This window comes from Hibiscus syriacus, unplaced genomic scaffold (assembly GCF_006381635.1).
Source record: "Hibiscus syriacus cultivar Baekdansim isolate YM2019G1 unplaced genomic scaffold, ASM638163v2 tig00110430_pilon, whole genome shotgun sequence".
NCBI lineage: Eukaryota > Viridiplantae > Streptophyta > Magnoliopsida > Malvales > Malvaceae > Hibiscus > Hibiscus syriacus.
In genome coordinates this window covers 823,499-848,165 of record NW_024062734.1, presented here as the reverse complement: position 1 = coordinate 848,165, position 24,667 = coordinate 823,499, and the positions used below count along the sequence as shown (strand labels likewise).

General features: G+C 33.6%; 3 protein-coding genes, 1 non-coding gene and 1 pseudogene across 4 annotated transcripts; 3 read left to right on the top strand and 2 right to left on the bottom strand.

The window, feature by feature from the left end:
* The first annotated feature begins 4,331 nt into the window (after positions 1-4,331).
* Positions 4,332-6,422, top strand: LOC120125408 (40S ribosomal protein S9-2-like). Its single transcript, XM_039143833.1, has 3 exons — positions 4,332-4,429; positions 5,088-5,469; positions 5,988-6,422. The coding sequence occupies exons 1-3, from the start codon at positions 4,402-4,404 to the stop codon at positions 6,169-6,171; spliced, it is 594 nt and encodes a 197-aa protein (XP_038999764.1). The 5' UTR covers positions 4,332-4,401; the 3' UTR covers positions 6,172-6,422.
* Positions 6,423-8,873: 2,451 nt separating this feature from the next.
* Positions 8,874-8,946, bottom strand: TRNAE-CUC. The gene has a single exon. It is a non-coding gene; the product is annotated as a tRNA-Glu (tRNA).
* A 3,700-nt stretch (positions 8,947-12,646) lies between these two features.
* Positions 12,647-13,360, top strand: LOC120125309 (vacuolar iron transporter homolog 2-like). Its single transcript, XM_039143767.1, has one exon. It carries the CDS (start codon positions 12,647-12,649, stop codon positions 13,358-13,360), a length of 714 nt encoding a protein of 237 aa, XP_038999698.1.
* A 276-nt stretch (positions 13,361-13,636) lies between these two features.
* LOC120125308 lies at positions 13,637-15,185 on the top strand (annotated as a pseudogene).
* A 1,839-nt stretch (positions 15,186-17,024) lies between these two features.
* On the bottom strand, positions 17,025-23,209 carry LOC120125404 (protein GRIP-like). Its single transcript, XM_039143828.1, has 22 exons — positions 23,001-23,209; positions 22,111-22,579; positions 21,793-21,908; positions 21,447-21,616; positions 21,188-21,281; positions 20,772-20,858; positions 20,564-20,644; positions 20,249-20,374; positions 20,013-20,121; positions 19,846-19,925; positions 19,537-19,665; positions 19,343-19,443; positions 19,014-19,147; positions 18,801-18,898; positions 18,602-18,721; positions 18,462-18,489; positions 18,295-18,353; positions 18,103-18,174; positions 17,988-18,035; positions 17,648-17,753; positions 17,494-17,552; positions 17,025-17,379 (listed from the first exon to the last, which is right to left on the bottom strand). Exons 2-22 carry the CDS (start codon positions 22,568-22,570, stop codon positions 17,275-17,277), a joined length of 2,382 nt encoding a protein of 793 aa, XP_038999759.1. The 5' UTR covers positions 22,571-22,579; positions 23,001-23,209; the 3' UTR covers positions 17,025-17,274.
* Between the last annotated feature and the right edge of the window lie 1,458 nt (positions 23,210-24,667).

Here is a 24,667-nt window from a genome sequence, read left to right as displayed (position 1 = left end):
GCATGGATGCACTGCATGGTGCATCGATGCACTAGTGCAGGTGCATGGATGCACTGCAGGGATGCATGGATGCACTTTGACACCCTTTAGCATTTTGGCTCAAATCCTAATTTAATGGACTTTGAATTATTTTTGAAACCTTTTAAAACTTTGAATAAATTCAATTAAGTCCAAAAACATTTTGTAAATTCAATTCAAGTCCAAAAACCATTTTGCCTTAAATTGTTATATCAAAACATAGTTCAACAATGTCCCCCTTTTTGATATAACAAAACATTTGAAAAATTGTTTTTGGCAAAACTCCCCCTTAATAAATTGTTTAATGAAAAAGATATCAATTGTTAACAATTGTTGGAAAATATATGAAAATGTTAAGCTCCCCCCTTTTTTATTTAAAAATTGAATTTTTCAAACTAAACTTCTCTCCCTTTTTGTTATATCAAAAATAATTCGATCATAACTTTGGAGAGTAAGTGATAAATTTGACATTTAAAAATCATTTGAAAAATCAAAGCTCCCCCTCAATAAATGCATTCCAATCAAAATTTAGCTTTAAGAACTTGACACTTAAAAAGAAATTGAATTTCTACAAAGAATAACAAATATGTTAGTAGCACATGAAATTCAATATATCCAATACCATTTGTTAAAATTAAGTGCATATGCATAAAGTTTTCCAAAAATGTTATGCATTTTGAAAATTTTGATATCAATTGTTAGAGAGATATCATTTTCATTTAAACCACATGCATAAACATTCAAATTTAGGTCAAATTTTATCTTAAATTGTTATATCAAAACATAGTTCAACAATGACCTTAATGGTTTAGGGGAGTTTAATTCTCTCTAGAGCTTTTGAATTCGAGCAATTGTGTCCGCATGGTATGTATAGCCAATGACTAAAAAAATTATAAACAAATAATATAACTACTTCGGATTATTAAAAGAAAAAAAGTATAATTGAAAACTTCTAACGACATTTAATTTTAATTATATAATTATTTCTGAATTTAATTAAATGATTACTTTTTAATAAATTACAGTGCAGACAAAAATTTAAAAAGTAAAAATTGAAGCAACAGGAGAATATGTCCTTTGTGTCTCGGAAGGAGAAGCATAAAGTGTTAAAAAAACTTTTATAAGATTATTTAAGCATATCTCATTAGCTTTATACTAATATTTTAGGTCCAAACTTATGTATATGATATGATTTTTATAATTTATTTGGTTATGGAAACCCTATCATCTTTATTTTATTTTTATGTAGAATGATTATTCATAATATGATTAAAAATGGTGGTATGTGGATGTTTGCATCTGAATACTCACAGTATTTTAATGTGGTTGAGAAAAAGTGATAAGAATATTTCTATAATATAAAAAATCTTATTTAAAGTTTTAATTTATTATTCTTAAAATATATGAAACATAATGAACTTACAATAAGTATCGATTAAACCAGGAAATATTGAGTTATATTTTAATAATAATAGAGATAAAAGATCATTTTAATCGATGATAATATAATATAATATAAATATTATAATTGTTTATTAATTTATTTCATTTCAAATTTTCGATATTAAATCTTATTAATATCTTTTGAAGAAATTATTTTTGAGATTATCAATTTTGAAAAAGACATATATGATTACGATTTAAATAAATTTTGTTTTCAAAATGAAATATTGATTTCTTGATTGATATACAACTAATTATAATTTGAAAATGCTCATTTTTAGAATATTTTATATGTATATATATTAATTATCTTTATATAATATAAAAATAATTATTAAATAATAAACATAAACATGTATACATCTACAACACATATCATTACTATAAAAAATGTAATACATTAATTATATTATTATTCATATATTTATTACCTTGATCGTTGATTATGAGCTTCTGAGCTATGATCGGTTTCCGACACGAATTTAATGCTATTACTGTTATATTGTGTTTAACGGTGGCTCTAAGAGTGTTAATTGATTAGTTCGATTAACCTATCAAAACGAATTATTCAATATTTATTTATTGATCTTTTTTAATCGTTAATCAAATAAAAAAAATTCAAAATTTTTAATTAAATCAAGTAATATTAAATTAATTTAGTCAGTTAACCTAATTAACTAAAATATTTTATAAAATTTTTAGTTAACTTTATTTAAATTTATTAAAGGTATTTTTCTACGATTAAAATTTAATTTGATATTGAAAGTTTAACATAACTAGTGTTATTAAAAAGCGTACATTGTTAATTACTCAATTATCTTCTCTCATATTTTGATTATTAAACTTTAAAAAATTTTAATTTAATCATTAAATTTTTTAATTATTCACGTTTTAGTATTTTTTTAGGGCATGAATTATTTTATTATTATTTTATCTCTGACATGACAAATATATTCATATTTAATATTAAAAATTATAAAAAAAATTAATTGTTAATCCTTAAATCCAACCTGAATCCATAAACCTAACCCCCATCGATCCCCAACTCCCATCGAAAAACTGGACTGTTGACGGAAAAGAAACAATCAAGCCTTTATGGAAACACTATTGATGACCCTCACAGTTTTATCCCTAAAACCAACCCTCAATCCCTAAATGCAACCCTAATTCAAACCCCAACCCCAACCTAAAACCTCGTTGACCACCCCAACAACATGAAGATAGTAAAATCGAGCACAAAATGAGACTTTCAATTGCAAAACCAAAACCAAAACCAAAACCAAAACCAAAACCAAAACCCTAAATCCAAACTGCAACCCCCAATCACTGATAAAATTGAAAGCCTTTGGAGCAGAAGATGGGTTCCAATGAGATGCCTATCTTTGGAGACCTTACTACTCAATAATCGAGCAAGTGAGGAAGACAAAGGAGTATATGAGTTGACATTCATAATAAGAGGTGGCAAAAGGGGAGGTGCATAAGCTATTAATAAAAGTATCGAGAAAGACTATTAAAAATAATTTCTGAAGAGGAAACGGCGGTGAAGGTTGAGGATGAAAAGGAATGGGACTATTAATATGAAACTGCTGTGGACTTGGATTAGGATGCAATGGGACTATTCAAATCAAATCTTTCGCCGCCACTTAAGGAGATGTGATTTTGAGATTTAATATTTAGGTTTATGGGTATTATTTTAGAGTTTTGGTTTTATTTTTTTATTTTAATCATATGTGGCAAATAAATTAATAAAATATATAATATTATAATAAAAATAATATTAAAACAATCCAGGTCATTAAGGAGTGACTAAAATAGGTGTAATTTGAAAGTTCAGTAATTAAATTAAAAGTTTTAAACTTTAATGATCAAAATTAGAGTGAAAAAATAGTTGAGTGATAAATAGTGTAATTTATCCTATTAAAAAATAGTTAGTGTTAATTTTAGTTTGAACTTAAGGTATAAGTATATATGTAATATATATGTAATATATATATATATATATAAATAGTGTAATTTATCCTATTAAAAAATAGTTAGTGTTAATTTTAGTTTGAACTTAAGGTATAAGTATATATGTAATATATATGTATATATATATATATATATATATATATATATATATATATATATATTAGGGATAGAATTCAATTATCTTGTGTAAACTCTTTTACTTTTATATAGATTTAAGATTATTGGATAAATAAAAATAAATATACGATACTAAAAGTAAGAGAGGCAAAATGCCGTTAGTAGCTGGGTTATATCGGATATTACTCTATTTATTATTTGTAGTGAAGGAACCGAATGTAGGGATCATATTTTTTTTTCTTAGATTGTTATGCTCCGACGATTTGGCATGGTGCCCTTCAAGTATCTAGTGTTCATGTGGCCAGTGGTTATAAAATCTGGACCGACTTCACCCTTTGAATTGTTTAATGGACCCATTTGATCTGCTACATACCCAATAACCCATAGATTAATAATATCAGTTTAGTTATATATATAAGGTGAATATGTCCGAGATGGATCGAAAGGGAGTAATTAGGACAATCGTCTTCTTTAAAAAATTTAAATTATTATATTTTTTATTTTATTTTTTATTTTTTTATTAATATTAAATTTTTACTCCCTAAAATTTTATAAATTCACCAATAACATAAAATTTTACGCCTGTATGTGAACACGTCACGTTAGTATTTTTAAATAATATATAATGCACCACCTTAAAAGAAGTAATATATAATTCATGGACTTCAACAGATGGGGAAAACCCTAAGAGGCCCAAATAGAAGGCGTTGAATCCATATTTCACGAAAACAGCCCGATTAAAGCCCTAGAGAGGATGAGGAAACGTTAGGGTTTATGGTTCTCGTATATATAACGATCACGCCGCGCCTCTTTCTTCTTCGCTGCTTCGCTTCTTTCTAAACAGGCGTAGTCATGGTGCATGTCAGTTTCTACCGCAACTGTAAGCTATTGTCTCTTTCCCTACTTTATTTGTGTTTTTCTTTACGTAATCTGTAGTTTCAACTGAGTTTATATTAGTTTTATCATTTTTCATTCCAATTTTTTGAAATCATTTTTGGGTTATCGGAAATGAGTGTTGCTATTAGCTAGTATAATGCTTTGGTTCCTGCTTTTAATTAGATATCTGAGTTCATTGGTATAGCTTAGGATGTTAGAAATGATCTTAACCGTGGATTTTGCTTTATTCTTAGTTCGCATTAGCTGCTTTGATTTATTTCTTATCTGTAGATTTATTCAATTAGGTTACTATTTTGTAATTGAAGAGAATATTATAGTATGATTGACTTAAAGCAGTAGGAAAGATTCTACGTTTCAGGACGAAAGTTTGAATTTGGCAATTGCGGGGTTGGATTTATCTGTGATAGAAGATTGTTTACAATTTTGTAGATCGTATGACCTAAATTACAGTATAATTTAGTTGATTTGATTACGGTATTCTTGGATCCTAATTGAGAAAATGTACTTGTTTAGATTTATGATTTTGGTATATTGATTTAATTGAAAAAATAAAGCCTTGTGATTATTTTGGTCCCTGACTTCCTATTGAGTGAACTGACGTTAATTTTTTGTTTATTAATGATATTGTTGAATGATTGTAGATGGGAAGACCTTTAAGAAGCCAAGGCGTCCATATGAAAAGGAGCGATTGGATGCAGAGTTGAGGCTTGTGGGAGAGTATGGACTGCGATGTAAGAGGGAGTTGTGGAGGGTTCAGTATGCTTTGAGCCGTATTCGAAATGCTGCCAGGGATCTTCTTACTCTTGATGAGAAGAACCCTCGCCGTATTTTTGAGGGTGAAGCGCTTCTTCGTAGAATGAACAGGTATGGACTTTTGGATGAGAGCCAAAACAAGCTTGATTATGTCTTGGCTTTGACTGTTGAGAATTTCCTTGAGCGCCGCTTGCAAACACTAGTGTTCAAGTCTGGGATGGCCAAGTCGATTCACCATGCTCGTGTGTTGATTAGGCAAAGGCATATAAGGTAATGATTACTTTTTCTTTCTATAAATTAGGTTGGACATCGGAGCTTTTTTTTTTTTACAGTGTTTATTAATTGATGATTAGGTTTTTTTCTTCTTCTAGAAACTGCATCTGTCATCTTTTACTGCGTTTGATATGGCTATTAATTATAACTAGTTGGCATCTTAGTCCACCGTTACTCATCCCCATGTTTGCGTCTGTCATAATATGTACTTAAATAGTAACTGTTTGTTGGAAACGATGAATGTTTGGGGTTTTCACTTCTCAAACCAATGTTACCTGGATTAGTATGTCTCCGATATTGTTAGTGTAACCTACATGAATATATTTGTGGATATTCGCTTCTGTCGTCCGAATGATGATTTATGAATGCTTTAAATGTTGTACCTACATGCCACTAAGAAACAACTAAAGCATAAAAAATATGATAAATGAATGTCTTAAAAATATGTGAAAATGATATATTATATCTATACATCAATGCTGTGTGTATCTTGATGTCTGTTCTTTCCTTGATAGAGTTGGTAGGCAAGTTGTCAACATCCCATCTTTCTTGGTGAGGGTTGACTCTCAAAAACACATCGACTTCTCTCTCACAAGTCCATTTGGAGGCGGCCGCCCTGGAAGAGTGAAGAGAAAGAACCAGAGAGCAGCTGCAAAGAAGGCTGCCGGGGGAGATGGTGACGATGATGAGGAAGAATAGTAAATCTTAAGGCCATTATCCCACAACTAGGAACACCCGAAAAGCCTCTGATAAGGACTTGCCTTCACCTGAGTTTTTGTTTCCAGATATTTACTGTAGTGGATTCTGGAATATGCTGTTGCTTTTAGTATTCTGTTTTATTTTCCCCCCTGGTTTGAAGCTATTCGGAGTAATTATGTTTAAAGATTAAAATATTTTGCTTTTGGTCATTTTAGTGGCAATGACATCTATAGAGCCCAAAATCTTATCAAGGGTAAATCTATTGAAGAATATTGGGTTTTTATTTCTAAATGATAAAGGCTGGAAAATGTTGACTATTAAAAAAGTGTCATTCAATGTGAAGATGATAAATGCTTAAGCACAATATATGAAGGAGAAAGATGTAAACTACAGAAGTTGAATTTATTAAAGCATGAATCAATTGAATTTGCACGCAATGAACGGTTGTTAGATGATAAAGCGTATACACGAGTAGAGAGATTCATTCCAACTTAAAATTTGCCATTGAGTTTATTGTTAGAAAGTGTTTGATATTTTGAATGTCATGTTTGATTTGGGTGGAAGTGGTTATAGTAAGTCATGTACTGCATAATTATCTAACAAGTAACGTGTCATCATTGATGTTATCTTTTTTTTTTATCCATTATGCTCATTTTCCCATCAAGGCTTTGACGCTTACTGAAGAAATGAAAAAAGGGGTAAATTACATTTTTCAAGTACTTAAACTATTACTTTTTTTTCGGTTTGATACTCAAACTTTTTTCTTCTTTCAAAATCATACTTAATGTTTAGTTTAAGTTTCAATTTGGTTGGGTGTCTTCAAAAATTTAATAGAACTGTTGATGTGCATTATCCTATGGTGACATATCAACATCACCGTTAAGTTTTTAACATTGAGATATCAAAATGAAACCTAAACTAAACGTTATGTATGATTTTGAAGAGAAAAAAAATTTGGGTATCCAAACTGAACAAAAATAATAGCTTAGGTACAAAATCTGCCCAGATTATGATTAAGAAGAAAAAAAATCAGTTGCTGTGGCTTGAACCCGGTCAAGGGTGAGAGCCGAGTATCCTATCCAACTAGACTACAACGTATTTCTGTTTAACACTTGAATTAAAAATTTATACTTTTTTTCAGTGTAAATTCTTGGGGATTGTGGCTGAGCAGCTATTAAAAAACATGGCTTTATGAGCAATCCTTTTGGCTCTACTTTTGTGTAAGGATATCAGAATATTGCATTTGAGGTGAAAGTTTGCATCAGATTTCTTGCTTCATGTGGTTTTTAGTATTCAATATTTAGTTATTTTGCTAATATATAGTTCTGGTATGATAGAGAGGATTGTCAATCAAGAGGAATGGTTATTTCTCAACTCCAACACTTCTCCAATCTTGATGAACACTCTCATGTGGGGTAGGGCTTCCTCGTGGAATCCATCAAAACCGGTACCAATGATGCAAGAACACTTTGAAATGGACTATGGTGCCGTTATGCACAACAGCTTTCACCCAAGGGTGTTTGTTTCATTGAGCATTACACCTAACAGTAAGTTGTTGGGTGAAAAGGTTTTGTATACCACGGCTTTTATGCCTTAATTGTTTTCATATTTCCCCTCCTTCATGCCAACAATTGATTCTTATATCATGTTGACCAAATGCTTATTCATTCTACTTCGGATCCTTATTTGATGGCCTGGTATTGAACATAAATTCTACCCCCAACACCCAAAAATTAAAGACAAGGATAGTTCCAAACCGTTTAGAAGGCATTTAGATATATCTTTGTTCCTATTGTTCATTTTATCTTAAAATCACTCTACTCGTTAACAGGTTATGAAGAATGGATATATTGCAACAGTAACACTTTTTTTTTCAGTCTTGATGAACCCTTCCTCGTCTGATAGGTTGTTCCTCCGCATTCGAAGCCAGTAAATATGCACATACAGTTGATGCCAAGTATCGTTCATATACACTATTGGGAGACAAGATAGTTATACGGTATGTATGTATTGATTTGGTAGAGGATCATGATCTAATAGCGAAACGTTCCCAACTGTTTTGTTTGTCTCCAATATGAATGATCCTCTACCATTAATAGCAAGAATATTTTCATGATCTGAAACAGGAAAAAACAACAACAATCGGTTATAGTCTAATTGATTAGGATATTAGGCTTTTAGCCTGAAAGACCAGAATTCGGATGTCTGTAATGGAGATTTTCGTTTCAGCCCTTTCAAGGGCGCTTTTAGGTACATCAAGTTTTACTGTTTTAGCTAAGACAGGTGTGTGATTTCTAGATTATATGGAAGCAAAGTTGTATTGTTGAGAAGGCGAATAAACCAAATAATGGCTTGGATAATAGAAAGACAAATTTCAACTGATTCCATCTCCAGTGCAGTGAGTTTCTCTCTAATTTAAACAACATTCCAACACACTGGGGGTAAGGTGGCATCCAAAGGCAGCAAGCAATCCATAACCCTTTTGTTCTCAGCAATCCATTCTCTGGCTCTGCATGTTATTGTTTAGTAAAATGGAGTATAAAACTGTTGTTGTGCATTATCTTAGCAGCTAGTTGATCCATTAGGATGCTAATCAGGGTCCTTTCCCATCAATGCTTTGACGCCTAATGAGAAGAACAAAATAAAATGAAAGCCCCAGAAACCACAAAAATCTATCAAAAAATATGATTAACTTGAAATTATTCCGTTGCCGGGACTTGAACCCGGGTCTCTCGGGTGAGAGCCGAGTATCCTAACCAACTAGACTACAACGGATTATTGGCTTGTTCGTGTGTTAATACATTTTATTTGATTTGATAACAGCTTCCGGCTTGCTTGGTTTTGTGTGTTTCACGGACACTGCTTTCCTATCCTTTGCATCAGTTTCCAGCGAAAGATTTGTCTTTTCACACGAATTTTTACGTTTGATTCAGCTTTAAATGCTGCCATGGTGACAAGGCACGTGAATCTGTGGAAACTGTTAAAGCAATTCTTTGGTTGTGCAAGTTAAGCCTTAAGTTCTTATTTGTATACATGCCTTAGTGAACAAGTTTCTACTTTTGTAGCGTGTTGCTTCAGTGGGTTTTAGAGTACCAATGGTATGGAGACTAATATTTTGTTGCCTAACGAATTTTCATGGGCATGTTTCCAGCTTGAAGAAGACTTGTTCACCACTGTTGGAAAATGTCCATACCATCAAAGGTTCCTTTGTGATATCTTCCTTTGTTTTCCTTATGGCTAACAGTTTCCCATCAATGTTTTCCTTCTACACCATCCTCTGATTCTGCTACGTTCATTAAGTTTCATAGTTTCCCTCATAATCACATCAGCTTCATACATGATTGGCTTGCGTATCTTGCATCATCTTTGGCCTGAAACTCTCACTTTTCGTAAGATCCTTCATGCACCGGAATCAAACTGACCCTCTCCAAAGATAAACTGTTGTGCTTAAAGATCTTCTTCCTCTCACGTATTAACACACCTACTAAAATAAGAAAACAGCCTACTACGCTTAAAAGAGCTACGAGGATCCCTTTGGATTTGCTTCCTGAGGGAGGTGAGTTTGCGAAAGAACCGGGAAGTCTGACATGAGTATCATCAGTGGAGGAATCACTGCCGAGTTAATATCGGGGTAACCATTTAACTTTACTTTTATCAATGATTGCTGGTGCTGATTCATCTAACGTAGCACTTACACGCCAAACATTGTCTTTTGGTTGCCATACATAGCTAATAAAAACCATAGGTAACTAACTAGCTATAAGCTCTGATATAGGGAGGAAAAACATAGTTGGTATGAAAAACAGAACTTGCAAGGATTACCATTGTTGAGAAAGGAAATAAATTGCCAATAGATAACTAAATAGATATAAGCTTAGCTTATTTATTAGTGTATTAGACTCGAATATCAAACACGGATACGTTACAGTGGCTCGCTTAAAGTTGATAGCAGATCAACCTGTTTCCCAAGAAAAATGTAGTTAGCATGCATATATGGAAAAAAAAAGATAAATATATATTGAAGAGGCATTTATACTAACTTAAGCGTTAGAAAGCATGCGGGAGTCTCAACTCCAAACACCCCATAGTTCACATTTGCTCTCTTGTGTTTCTTCAGAAGCTCCTTTCTTCACCTTGGACCTCTTTAACAACTACCTTTGGCTGTCATCTCAGTATTATCATCAACTGATTTTCTTACCTTTAATAAGAATAAATCTTCTACTATCAATAGCAATAACGTTTTCATAATCTAAAATTGTAAAACAACAATCCATTGAAGTCCTGTTGATTTGGATATTTAGTTTTTCACCTGAAAAGTCTGTGTGAACGGAACAAGACAAAATTTCAAGTTATCAACTGATACAGTGAAGCCTTAAGCAATCCATGACCCTTGTTTTCTCAGCTTTGATAATGTGTTGTTTCCAAGTCAGAAATTAACCCTTGCATGTTATTGTTTAGCAAAATGGAGTATAAAAACTCTTGTTCTGCATTGTTTTAGCAGCTATGATCCAGTAGGGTACCACCAAGGAGGAGAAAAAAGATGCTCCAACAACCACAAAAAAAGTAAAATTTCCTTTGCCGGGACTTAAACGGGTCTCTCGGGTGAGAGCCGAGTATCCTAACCAACCAGACTACAACGGATTGTTGATTCGGTCTTATATTTATGCTTTATAACTTTTGTCAGTTTCCGGTGAGCTTGGTTTTGTGTGTTTCCCACACTCTGCATTCCTATTCGTTGCATTAGTTTCCGGGTTGATCGAGTTTGTATTTTGAGTCATCTGTAGAAAGGATTGTCTTTTCAAACGAATTTTCATGATTGATTTAAGCTTTAAGTGCTCCCCTGGATAACACAAAGGAACTGAATGCTGAATTATTATTCTTACATTTGTTTGGCCTTGAATTGTTCTTACAAGTAACTTTTTCCTTTAACCAATGTGGGCGAAGATATCACTATTTCAATCTGGACCTCCTTCTTGAATTTTGTAATGTTCAAAATTACGTCTTGAAGTTTGGGTGCTTTGCTTTAACCGTGATTCTAGGAACCTAAATGACCTTTCAGAAGTATTCAATAATCGCATCTTAGATTGCACTAATATCCAATGATGAGACGAGCCGAACCGATCCAAGTGTAACACTGGAGTTAGGAAATTGGGTACTCCATTTCTCATTAACCATACATCTATCCAGACGCTCATACAAATTCCCTCCAGTCCAAGTAAAATGAGAATCACTCTCAACTCCATCGAATTCGCCACTTCCCTTAACTGCACTTGTTTCCTTTCTTGATCGCCTTCTACGATTAGTGGCCACCATCAATTGTTCCAAAGACTCGTCACCTTCCTTTTCAGCTATATTCGTTGCCTTCTAGGTGTTATTGGTGGTGCCGTTACCCTCATTTTCTCTTTGTCAGCACTTACGGTCACACCACATAGTTCCTTCGAATGGCCATGAATACTACATTTATGACAAATTTGTTGCAGACCCTCCTATTCGAGTTTTAGTAAAAAACCAATCAATTCCAAAGCATGGGATTAACTACTTATTCAGGTCAACCACCATCGAATGTTGGGCAAACTTATCTCTTTCACATTGGTATTATCGTAGCAATCAAACAAAAAAGAGCCTCCTTACTCCTTATAGTATCTATAAGATGAATTCGATGAACTTGTTGAGTGGTCTTAATGGTAAAAAGATAAAATTCTCTCTTCTTTTTTGTTAAGAATTGAAGTGTATATTTAGTTGGTTTCAATTAGTCTCCTTAATATACTCAAATTATAATAGCTGACCAAATATAAAATATTACACACAATCGAAACTTTAAAAAATAAAAGTTTTATGAGAATTTATAAGTGATTTCAGTGATAAAAGAGAATGATATTCTTCTTAGAGAAACTGGGTTTAAGCAGCTATGTTTGTAGTGTATATATACATTATCAATTGATTAAAAAAATTATAAATATATATTATCTTACTATAGTTTCATACTAATAAAACAAAAAATAAAAGTTGTATGAACCAGATAGAACATTAACTTGAATACAAAATGAAACGATAAAAATTAGTTTACACGTGAACCAGTAAAATTCAGTTGAGACAGGATAGGGATAGGCAAAAACGGCAGAGGGAAATCTGTTGGTTATGAGAGTCAAAAATGGCGATGAAGTTAGGCAGAAAGCATCTTATGGGTTTGATAAGAACGAAGATGCAAACAGATACGGCTTCGGACAAGAGAATCTTATAGGCCCCAACGTCCCACACTTGTCCCCTCTTTTGTAATCTTTCACGACAGCACCAAGGAATTTCTTTTTCCTATGAAACCCTATTTTGTAGGAAACCCATTCCACACATTTCTCACTCTCTAATTGTATATATATATATATATATATATATATAATCCACGTGCTCTGAGTGTGCCTCAGCATTGGTAGCCACACTCCATTGGCAATTCCTATAGGTATTATCTCAAACTGTTCCCATGGCTTCCCCTCAAACAAGTGTTACGGTAGCCGATGAAACCGATCAGCGGACCGACCTTGTGCAACGAGCTCAATGGATTCGAGCAGCCATTCTTGGAGCTAACGATGGGTTGCTTTCAACCGCATCGCTAATGCTTGGTATAGGTGCAGCTAATGATGATAGACGGTCCATGATCCTCTCTGGACTAGCTGGAGCACTTGCGGGTGCATGTAGCATGGCTGTTGGCGAGTTCGTTTCCGTTTCTACCCAAAGAGATATTGAAAAGGCTTCGAAAACCGACATAACCGTGCGTCTAGATGATGTTGAAAAGATCGAAAAAATGTCTCCTGTTATAATTCTAGATCCGAATTTGCCCCAAGGCCTTTCTCCCGGCAAGTCTCCTATGGTAACCAAAGCAGTGGTAACATTGGTGCAAGATGCACTGCCTAACCCGTATAAGGCCGCTTCTGCATCGGCTTTGGCATTTCTATGCGGGTCAGTCATTCCTCTATCATCGGCTGCATTTATCGAACAACATGTTATCCGGATTGTAGCGACTGCGGTGGCTTCATCGATAGCTCTCCTTGTGTTCGGTTGTTTCGGTGCTTATCTCGGGGGCTCCCCGGTTAGGGTATCAGCAGCCAGAGTTGTGTTCGGAGGGTGGTTTGCTATGGCGATTACTTACGGTTTACTTAAGCCCTTTGATAAATACCACGAGGGCAAGGATGATTGATTAGGGATATATATATATATATCTATATATATCTTTGTAATATGATATTGGAATATGATTATAATATAGGACACTATATTATATAGGTTTATTTTAAAATTGAGAACCCAAAGCACAAAAATGTGGGGAACCACACAAATTGAACATTTAACATTTAACATACCAAAACAGACTCACCCTTGTAATGTAACAAGGGCTTCCCCAAGATTCATGACAACATATATCTGAAATCGGATAATAACATCATAAACAGCGAAAGAAGGGGGGGGAGGGTGATTGGAAATGTCGTGTTCATCATCATCCGGTTCGGAGGAAGACAACGAGGGATTGGAATCCTACAGGAAAGGAGGATACTATGCGGTATGGATCGGAGATCCTTTCGCTGCAGGTCGTTACATCGCTCAAATGAAGCTGGGATGGGGTCAGTTCTCCACCGTGTGGCTCGCTTACGATACTCATTCTTCCCTCTTTTCACCTTATATATGTACGTATGCAAAACAATGTTATCTAAATCCTTTTTCATTTCAATCAGAAATATGTTGTTCTAAAGATTCAGAAAAGTGCAGAACAATTTGCTCAAGCTGCCCTTCATGAGATTGAAGTGCTTTTATCTATCACTAACGGAGACCCTTCAAATTCTAAGTGTGTGGTGCGCTTGACTGATCACTTTAAGCACAGTGGCCCCAATGGCCAACATCTATGCATCGTCCTCGAATTCCTCGGCGATAGCTTACTCCGTTTGGTCAGGTTCCGTCGTTACAAAGGCCTTGAATTGAACAAAGTTAGGGAAATATGCAAATTTATTTTGATAGCTCTGGATTACTTGCATAGGGAACTTGGCATCATCCACACCGATCTAAAACCCGAAAACATCCTCCTCTTTTCCACCATTAATCCTGCCAAGGATCCGATCAGGTCCGGTCTTATGCCGATACTCAAAAGGCCAAAAGGGGGTACTCCAAATGGTGGATCCACCATGACCATCATCGTCCAGAAAAAACTGAAAAGGAGGGCAAGAAGTGCTGTTGCTAATATATCTGTTGGAAGAGGTTCCATGGGAAGAGAAGCAGAAGCAACGAAACCGGAAAAAAGTATGGATGGAATCGATTTGAGGTGCAAGGTTGTGGACTTCGGCAATGCATGTTGGGCTGATAAACCATTTTCTGATGAAATTCAGACAAGAAAGTACAGAGCTCCTGAGGTGATACTAGGTTCTGGCTATTCCTTTCCTGCTGATATGTGATCTTTTGCTTGCACAGCCTTTGAGCTCGCCACCGGCGACATGATGTTCGCCCCTCAAAGCGGCAAAGGATATAGTGAAGATGAGGTATAAGTGTTCCACCCATCTTTTATAACGTTTTTCGACACGGTCGGGATATCGACAATACTAATGTCCATTAGTATATATGTTACAGCATCACCTTGCTCTCATGATGGAACTTCTCGGAAAGATGCCTAAAAAGGTGAAATTATTTCTGTATTATCAATATCATCTCCTGTTTACAAAACTATTATGATACACGCATTTCATTTCATGCTTCTCTGCAAGCAGATCGCCATCGGAGGAGCACTATCGAAGGAATATTTCGATCGGCATGGGGATCTGAAGAGGATTCGAAGGCTGAAGCTCAGGCCACTCGACAGATTTTTGGTGGATAAATACAAATTCTCAGAGAACGATGCTCGTGAGTTTGCTGGCTTTCTTTATCCTCTCCTGGATTTTGCACCAGAGAAGCGACCAACGGCACAGCAGTGTCTGCAACATCCATGGCTCAACCTCAATACCTCTCATCACAAAGAGATGAATCTTCAGTCTAACGTATAATACTACATTGCGGTCGCGGTTGTGGCTGAGATTTTGGCGCTACGGATATATTTATTTTCTAAAAAGGATTATGGGAAACCTTAAGGTTAAGTAAATGTATAGTAATATAATTATATTGTAAGGAAATGACATGGGCCGAATGGTTCGGCGAAAATGTATACTACCTAATGTATAGCATTTCTGTTTTACATATTTTTTTTAATATTTAATTTGAAAATTTTCAAAGGAAAATAAAATTTTGAAATATCATACTTTTAATTTCATTTTTCCTATTTAGGGTCTTGTTGTTTGTCAATATTGTAATTGCATGGAGCGAGAACAAATTATTAGAATTTGCAACATAATAAGACAAATAGTCTGAAATTCTAAATACTTTGCTTAAAATGAAGAGTTTTTATTTATTTGAAATAAAATACTTTATTTAAGATGGATTTTTTTTATTAATATGATGAAATAAACTTATTTTACTTTCTAAAAACTATTATCATATGGGGATGTCTAAGGAAAGACAACCTAATATAAGATTAAGAAAATACGCTACCGGAAATATTAATTTTTTTTTAATATTTTCTATAGAGCGCTACCTAAAATTTTATTTTTTTCTACCGTAAATGTTAATATCGGAAATATTCATTTTAGATAGTGAAATTAACATTTCAAGTTGAAAAAAATAATATTTTTGGTAAAATTCTACCGAAAATATTAAAAAATATTAATATTTTCGATAATGTATTTTTTTATTCTTATATTAAGCTTCGATACAGTAAAACTGCCCATTATCATATTGAATTAAGAGTTTTGAATTTTGATGATGTGATAATGAGTAGATTTGTTCATATATTAAATAATTCGTCCAATTTAACACAATCGAGAACAAACATATGATTATATTTTCAACTCACATGTCAGACTGATTTAACGTGAAATAAAATAATAATTTAAATTTGACTTAATGAATCATTTGTCTCCTAAACTATATATAATTTTTGGCCTCTTTTGTCCCCTAATGCTTAATTTTGCTACCTATTCATCTCATTTTTAATAAAGTTTTTTTTAAATTGACCAATAAAATCACGTCACGTGATACTTTTAACTAAAGAAATGTAAGTGATTTTAATGAAAAAGAGTAATTAGCATGTCAAGTCTCTCAAATTTTTTTGTTCAATTTCGTCTTTGAAATTTTTATTTGATCCTAAATAAAGAGTATTTTCTGAGAATAATACTCATTTTATATTTATTTATATAAATGGAACATCACGTGGAAAACGCTTTGAAAAAGCAAGTTACTTTTCAACGTTGACATCATCTAAGACCAAAATAAAAAAATGATAATAATAGGCTACAAACTATAAAAAATATAAAAGAAGGAACATGCGGCGTGGCATGTGTCAAATAAGTGATATACTAATGACTAATGGTGTAGTTCCTAAATTTTCCTTCCAAATCCAGATTTTCCCATTGGTTCACCGGCGTTATAGAGTATTTTTGTCCAAACCTATAGATGGAGAAGTCGAGAAAGAGAAGAAAGATAATGTATCCCTATTCCATGATGCTTGGACAGGAAAGATTATAGATCAGACCAAGATAATGTCAAAGCTTTTGTTTGAGTATTTCAATTTCAAGCTAAGAAGAAGAAAAACATGAGGAAAAAGATAGAGAAGGAATATAGACCAAAACAGAAATACAATAAAGTTAAGAAACCAAATTCGTTATCTACCCATAAAAATGAAAAACTCACGTTCTTCATTCATTTGGGGCATTGCATTAGATCTCAGGCTTACTCGACTCTGCATTGATTTGCGAAGATCAGTAATGAAAATGAATCACGTTGGAGAATGGACAAACGAATGTGGGCCAAAAACAGTTGCCTCAACGTTTTACATTTTGCTGTATGTATCATATCATTCGTCCTCCCGGGTCTTCTTTTACAACTGAATCATATACGTAACTTAAATGTTACAAAACCAAAAGGAAAAAAGAATGCTTTGCTGTGGCCACGGCCGTGATTTCTTTCTAGCAGCCACCAACTGTGGGTAAAGCAAGAAACAGAAACGGACAGATCATCCGGCAGATGAATTTTATGTTACCTTTAAGAAAATGAGAATCTTGAAAAAAGTGAAAGGGTCGGGGATGTTTCATTTGCCTGGCTTGGCACATCGGTATAGCTGCGGTAGGCTTGTTGACACTTCTGCATCTGTGGTGCCATATAACAAGAGATTCTTCTCATTAGTGCGTTCATAATTCCCATGTATACATTTGCTCAGGAACCCACAAAATTAAGCATCGAGCAGTGAAATAGAAAAATTACCTCTTCAGGACTAAATTGAAGAAGCATTGCTACAACGGGTAGTAAAGCTTCCACTTCACCTATTCAAAGAATTAGCAAGGTTCCAAAAAAAAATATTAGGTCCATTGACATTGACACTTGGACATTTTTACAAAAGTTATGCCATTGAAAGTACCTGTTTCAAGAAGCTTTAGGATTACATTTTTCAGGTACGTCATATCGACACCTTCTCTCATTTTCGATCTTTCCATGTTGCGAAGTTCCTCTTTCAGCATAGCTTCCTATGTTTGTGAAGGAGAGCATGTAATTTTATAGGTTGACAAAATATAATAATTGCAAAGTGGAGAAAATAAAAAGTTCGATGCAACACAAGAAATCCATTTCATTTTACTACGTTGTAGGACTCTTGCCTTAATCAAATAACATACAATTTCCCACACGAAAAGACAACACTGAGGAAAGGTACAAATAGAACACGTAATGAAACAGCATGGCATGTCTAAACTTCTTCATACCTGTTGATTGTGAAGGCGATTTTCACGTTCAAGCTCCTCAATCTCTTCCTGCATTGTGCATGCATCAACAAACCAAACTCGGGAAATTAATTAAAATGAAATGGAAATTACTAACCTGAAGGGCGAAAATGTGTCGCTGTGATTGTGCCAGCTCTTCCTCCCTCTGAGCCTGCTGCCTTGCTAATATCTAAATTTGATGGGAAAGTTAATGTAAAATTATTTCACTGATATATGGTTTTGAAAGGAAAAAACCATAGAAACATATTTATCAAAAAGAAAATTTCATAAAAAGGAAGTATAAAGCTACCAGAATCTGCTGTTCTGCTGTAGAGGTGTTTAGACTCGGAGCATCTTGTTTTTGTATGGCTGAAAAGACTAACAGTAAACATCAGAGCTCCATAAACAAAAAGGTTAAAATACAAAATAAAATCAAGTTTCCAACTAGAAGTAGTACCACATAAACACTCATCATACCTGTGTTGTAATTCTCAGTGTGATCAGCCTGAAAATTTTAATTCATTGTAAGCCCAAAATTTAACGAAATCAAACACCTCTCAAGGGTGCTGAGGTTTCAGGTATGGTCTACAGCTATAAAAGAGAAAAGGGAAACATACCAGTTGTCTCGAGTCCAGAGATCGTTGAAGATTCTTGTTGTCATCCAAAAGTCTAGAAATTTCATTATCCTTCTCCTCAATCATTCTATCAGCAAGATTTCGTAATGATGCGTGCTCCTCCTGCAAGTAAAGAATCCAATCAATAAAAACAGAAATAAAAGTTCTCTATCATCAAAATAGGATAAAAAATTCTAGGTACCTTCAACCGCTTGTACTGTAATTTTGTCTCCTCTAATTTTTTTTGTATATCTTCACCAGATGACGCTTCATTTTGAGCAGTAAGTGCTTCGCATCTGTCTGCAAAATCAGCAATCATAAATGTCACTTTATTCAAAGTTCAAGACAGAAGCATACTTGATAAAGGAAAAAAAAAGAAAAGAAAAAATAAATATTGCATGCATTGAAACAATACATCGCCAAGTTTCTTCCAAATTTTTAAGGTCCATTTCCCATACAGCTTTCTCTGATTGGTGGCAAGCAGTAGCAGAATGAAGATTGCTCTCTAAACTTTTGATCTGCTGTTTGGCATTGTCAAGTGCTGCATCTCTAGTATAAAGCAGGGTGAATAATTTCAGTACAGAATTCAAACAAAAAAAGGCGAACATAATGTTCCGACTTAGCAAAAGCCTAAAATCCAAAATATATTTTTGGCATCCCTTTTCCTTTTCTGACTAGTTTCCTTGAGATCATAAGTTCAGTACATTTAGCTATCTCATCATGGCTTTTAACTTATGATGCTACCTTTCTGCAAGTTCTTTTTCATGATTGCCTAAAACATCCTGAACATCTTGACGGACCCTATCCCTTTCTGCCGATACCAATGACAATTCTCTTTCTACCTCCTGCAGCAATCAAACAAATGACTTTCTTATCTTTTATCGAAAGATGAAATGTAGATAACAAAGTTATAACTATTCTGTATTACAATATAATACTTTTAATGCTTCTTCAAGTGCTTTTGTTTGTTCAGACTCTTTAGCTGCTGCTAGTTCTGCATCCTTTTTCTGGAGAAGTGTGTGCGCACGAATTTTATAAGAGGAAAATTCCCTTTCAAGACGGCTAATCTGCAATACAAGAACCAGAACATATAAGATTCTGCTACATATTTATGTGTCTTTTGTGAGCATAATTCAGATATCACATCCTTAAACAACAAAACATCTAGCGGAGGTCATGCAGAACCAAAATATAAATTGCAGGAGAAAAACTAACAGGAAAAATTTGAGCTGCAGAGAAAGTTAAACCTCTTCTTTAGCAGCTGCTAGCTCGGCTTCTTTAGTACTTAGCATCTGGGTCTGCAGAGATGCCTCTGATTCCAGCTGACCTATCCACCAAGTAAAATAGATTTTCATTTTCTTGTACATAAGTGACGAATTTAAAATTACAAAGGCTCTCTGTGAAATGTTTATACTTCTCATTTTAGCAGCTTCTATTTCAGCACGAATGCAGTTACTCTCAGCAGCTTCAAGTTTTGCTTTGAATGCCTGAGAAGCAGCTTCCCACTTCTCCTTTTCCTTTTGCTGAAATATCACACGGTTTGTCGATGATAAGGAAAAGAAATGTTAACCCACTACATTTGTGAATAATAATAATAATCATATTGTTTTCATTAATGGCATCTACTTATTTGAAGAGTTTGATTCATACATGCTCAAGTTTCACATGTGAAAGCTCTCCTCTAATAGATTCCACAACAGCTCTTAATCGTGCAGCTTCACCAGTCGAAGCTGCATCAATCTCAGCAATTTTAGACTCTTTCTCTGCCAAAAGCACCTGCAAATTATGTATCCATAATACTCGCTCAACCTATTATAGAGAACACAGATATGACACACACAATGAAAAAGTCAAAGAACACCCCCCTTTTTTTTTCCTTTTACTCATTACAAAAAAAAAATAATACTTTAGGAGGAATGTATTCAATCTCCAAGTAGAATAAAATCCTGTGAAAATAACTCTTACCTGCAGGGAAGAAATCGTTTCAGTGGCCTTAGTTCTATCAGATAAAGCATCAGCTAGTTGTGCTTCCAAGCTCTCAATATTCTGATGAAAAAGAGAGAAGCATAAGAGAGACCAAAGCACCATTCTGGCAAGGTATGCCAGAAAGAAGAGAAAGCTCTTTGCATCTTAACCATCATTGACACATTATCCATCTGAATATCCAACTTACTTTCTGATGTTTAGCAGCTGCCTCTGCCACTGAAGCTTGCCTTTTTTCATCCGCAAGTTGTAGTAGTCCTTGCAAGTCTTCTAACATCTAAAACGTAAGCATGTATAAGATGGCCTCCATCAAGAATTTCAGCAGTAAAGTGAACTAGGAAGACAAAGCAACACAACATAAATCCATCCATGGGAATCGATGTCATTGTTAACTCTGTTTCAATTTCAGAGGTTCACACAAAAAGTTACCAAGTATAAGCACTTGATCAAATTGATGATACAAGAAGTTCTAAGTTGTAAGAAGGTATTGTTTAATAGTCTCCAAAAAAGCAAACAAACATACATGAAAATCTTTTGATATTGGAACACGAAAACTATTGTCCGAAACCAAACACAATAAATTATACGCACATAAAGCTATAGTACCTGTTCTTTCTCTAAAACTGTTTGTTGCAATGCTTCAATTGCATCTTCTTTAGGTTGCATTGAACGGCATAATTCCTCAATATTGTCTCGGAGTCTAGATATAAACGGCATCAGAATTTTAAAAAGTGATAAATAAGGAATTAAACTCTATAGGCACAATCAGTCGGTGCTAAAACAATGAGATTCCTGATAAAGGATAAGTGCATTTTTTTAGGTTCAAATTCGTTTTTAGAATTATATAGTTCAAAAATGATTATACTTATTGTTTGCACTTCGTAATTGCTGTCTCTCTGCATCCATCGCTTTCAATGCTTCATTTGCTTGTTGACGTGTGCGCTCGAGCTCTTGCTGCAGACCTGACTGTTGGGATGATGCTTTCTCAATTGATTCATTAGCTTCATGAAGCCTGACCTCAATGTCATCTTTTTCCTGAAAATAACAATCTCCAAACAAAAATCTAACTTAGTTCCATGCAAACCAAGCTTCCTTCCATAATTTCTCTTTTTTTTTTTTTTGATAGAATCCATAATTTCTCTTGATATAAATTTTTAACAAAATTAGGAAAGTGCTGCAGTTAAATAAAATAACCAAAGGACAAAATTCACCTTCTGAACCTCTTGAATGCGCTGTTTCGCACGTTTGTGAAGCCGGTTAAATTTGGAGTCAAGCTCATTGTACTTCTCCTCACGCTCTTTTATTTCTTGATCCAACTTTTGTTGAGCTACAATATGATCATATGATCAATGGTATATACTCAAGGGTCAGAACAGACTACGCAGAAATAAGAACGCGTATTACACTAAAAACAGATTGATCCTTCTCTTGTTTCTGAGATGTTCTTAGAGAACGGTTTACAAGGTTACATTAAGCCAACTTCACAGAATATAAATAAGATGCAATTTTTAATAATGAACTCCTCTGACCTTCAGCAAGCTTGCCATAGAGTTCTTGAGCTTTGGCATCTGCTTCTGAGTAGACCTCTCGAAGATGCTTTAAAGCGTCTTCTGCTGCAGCTCGTGTTTTTTTTTCTACATTAAGTTCTCTGACCAAAGATTCTATTTTCTCATGCAGTTCTTTTACGTTAGTCGGATACTCGGTTTCCGTTTCACTTACATTAGTTTGTCCGGATGGAACATAATGTTCTGATTGGGAATTTTTGAAGTTCTCCAGCTGAGACTTTAGGAATTCATTCTCAAATTTGAGTTCGGTAACTGTCTGTAAAAGCTTATCATGAGCATCATCCGAACTCAAGTTGGCATTTATCAAAGCATTTTCCTTGGAATGATCTCCATTCGTTTCAGACAACTGTGTCTCAGGCTTCAAAGAATCATCTTCCCGAGTTTCAGGCACTTGAATAACCCCCTCAACCCCCTCCCCAGACATTATCGCACACTATATAACAACAGCACCACAAACATCAGCTACAACAACCTAAAGATTACAAATGAAAAACTAATTTTGAAGCTATTAACCATAGAGCAAGCGGATCAGGAAGCTAGTTAGCATCAATCATTCTTTAACAGCTATTGGAAACTAAATGTACGATAGAAGACAAAGTCAACACTCAAGTATTGTTCTCAATTGTTCGCTCTTTGATCAAATGAATCTAAGATGAGGAACTTCTCCAGAATCCAAATTTTCGTTTAATGCTTTTGTAAATCGTGCAAGAATAAATGATAAACAATAAAGCAAACGACAATTATCTTAACAGATGTCGTTTAAGTTGGTCAGGAAATCAATTTTCCAATGAAAATTCAAAAAAAAATGCAAGCATTAGATCTGAATTAGAAACTAAGAAGTAGGAAGTGTGTACCTTTGAATCTGTGGAATGAGAGAAGATGAGGACCGATTCGATTTGATTCAATCACTGATTTGATATAGAATTTTCAGTTTTGAGGGAAATTGGGAATGGTCTGCTGAGCTCAATGCTAAGAAGTGCCAGCTTCGATCTAGATTTGAAATCCCAGACTTGTCAAATTAGGTTTGAGCTTGATTGTATTTCTCTTAAAACTTGGATTGGAGAGAAAAATATTTAAATGTATTCATGTTTATTTAATAATTTATTGGAAAATTATAAATTTTAAACAATTTAATATTTTTTATATGTAATTCGAGTATGTCATCTCCGTTGTTGAAATTACTTCTTGAATAAAGACAATTTAGTTTTTTTTTAAAAAACATTAGATAATTGCAATAAAATTACTTAATAATGTTATAATAAAAATGAAAAACATAATTAATAAAGTTATTTCATTACAAAACATTAGGGTAATATATCTCATGCACTATCTCCGAATTATAAAAGTTTTTTTACCAAATTTTATCTTTTAACTAATTTAGATTGATTTGTATCTCACAATCGATTTTTGTGATGAAGTCTCCCAATAAAAAATTTTTACACATACAAATACTCGAATTATAATAGATTTTATTAATGAACAAAGTTAATATTATGAAATTATATTTCTAAATTTATTTAAACATAATTAAAAAGTATAAATTTACGGAACGTTAGGTTCCGTTTGATGTCGGAGAGTAAATTTCTTTGTATTTTAAAAAATAATTTTAATAAATTTTAAAGCACTTTAATACCGATCTTTTATAAATATATGAATTTAATATTTAGAATTCATTAAATATATTTTTGTTTGTTATGGATTTAAACCATGATCAATTCACTCGGTCAAAAAACTCTTATTTTCAATTTTCTTTTTTATTTTCAAAAAAAAACTTTTGATTGTTATTTTTTTATTTTCTAAAATTATTTTGATGTGAAAAAATATCTTTATTTATTAAAAATATACAAAAAAAAATCTAAAAGTTGTAAATGGAAGAGTACGATGGGAGTCTAATGTGGTCAATGTTTTAATTGGAAGAAAAGAAGCTTTGGATTGAGAGGAATAAATTGAATAAGATATAAAGTTGAGGGAATAAATTGAAAAGAAAGTAAAGTTGTGTGAAAGAAATTTTTGAGTCAAAGAAGTATTTTAGTGTTTGAAAAGTGATGGGTTCAATTTGAGTCAAGAATTGACTTGAATTGAAGGAAAAAATAAAAGATTGAAGAGGATAAGGAATAAACAAAATAATAATAATTAAAAGGACAAAATATACAAATGACCTTATGATTATAAGATACTATTTTGTTAAGTCCCCTAACTATTAAAAGTTATAAAATGGTCCTCCAACTATAGGGAGTTACTTTGTTGAGTCACTCAACTATTAAAAGTTACAAAATGGTCACCCGACTATTCATTATGTTCCAAACTCATCCTTTTTCGTTAAAAATTTGACAGTCGATTGAACTAGACGTTAACTTTCTGGTTGTGATCTGATAAAACATGATCTCATAATCTCAAACGACTATCATATCTCAATCAGCAAGTTAACGTCCAGTTCAGACAACTTTCAATTTTTAAACAGGAAATGACGACTTTGAAATATAATGAATAATCGAGTGACCAATTTATAACTTTTAATAGT

Coding starts and splice junctions, on each gene's coding strand:
- LOC120125408 (XM_039143833.1), top strand. CDS start 4,402: ATGGTGCATGTCAGTTTCTACCGCAACT. Junction 4,430..5,087: donor TGTCAGTTTCTACCGCAACT/GTAAGCTATTGT, acceptor GAATGATTGTAG/ATGGGAAGACCTTTAAGAAG. Junction 5,470..5,987: donor ATTAGGCAAAGGCATATAAG/GTAATGATTACT, acceptor TTTCCTTGATAG/AGTTGGTAGGCAAGTTGTCA.
- LOC120125404 (XM_039143828.1), bottom strand. CDS start 22,570: ATGTCTGGGGAGGGGGTTGAGGGGGTTATTCAAGTGCCTGAAACTCGG. Junction 18,722..18,800: donor TACAGTACAAGCGGTTGAAG/GTACCTAGAATT, acceptor CTTTACTTGCAG/GAGGAGCACGCATCATTACG. Junction 17,754..17,987: donor ATCGCCTTCACAATCAACAG/GTATGAAGAAGT, acceptor TCACAAACATAG/GAAGCTATGCTGAAAGAGGA.
- LOC120125309 (XM_039143767.1), top strand. CDS start 12,647: ATGGCTTCCCCTCAAACAAGTGTTACGGTAGCCGATGAAACCGATCAG.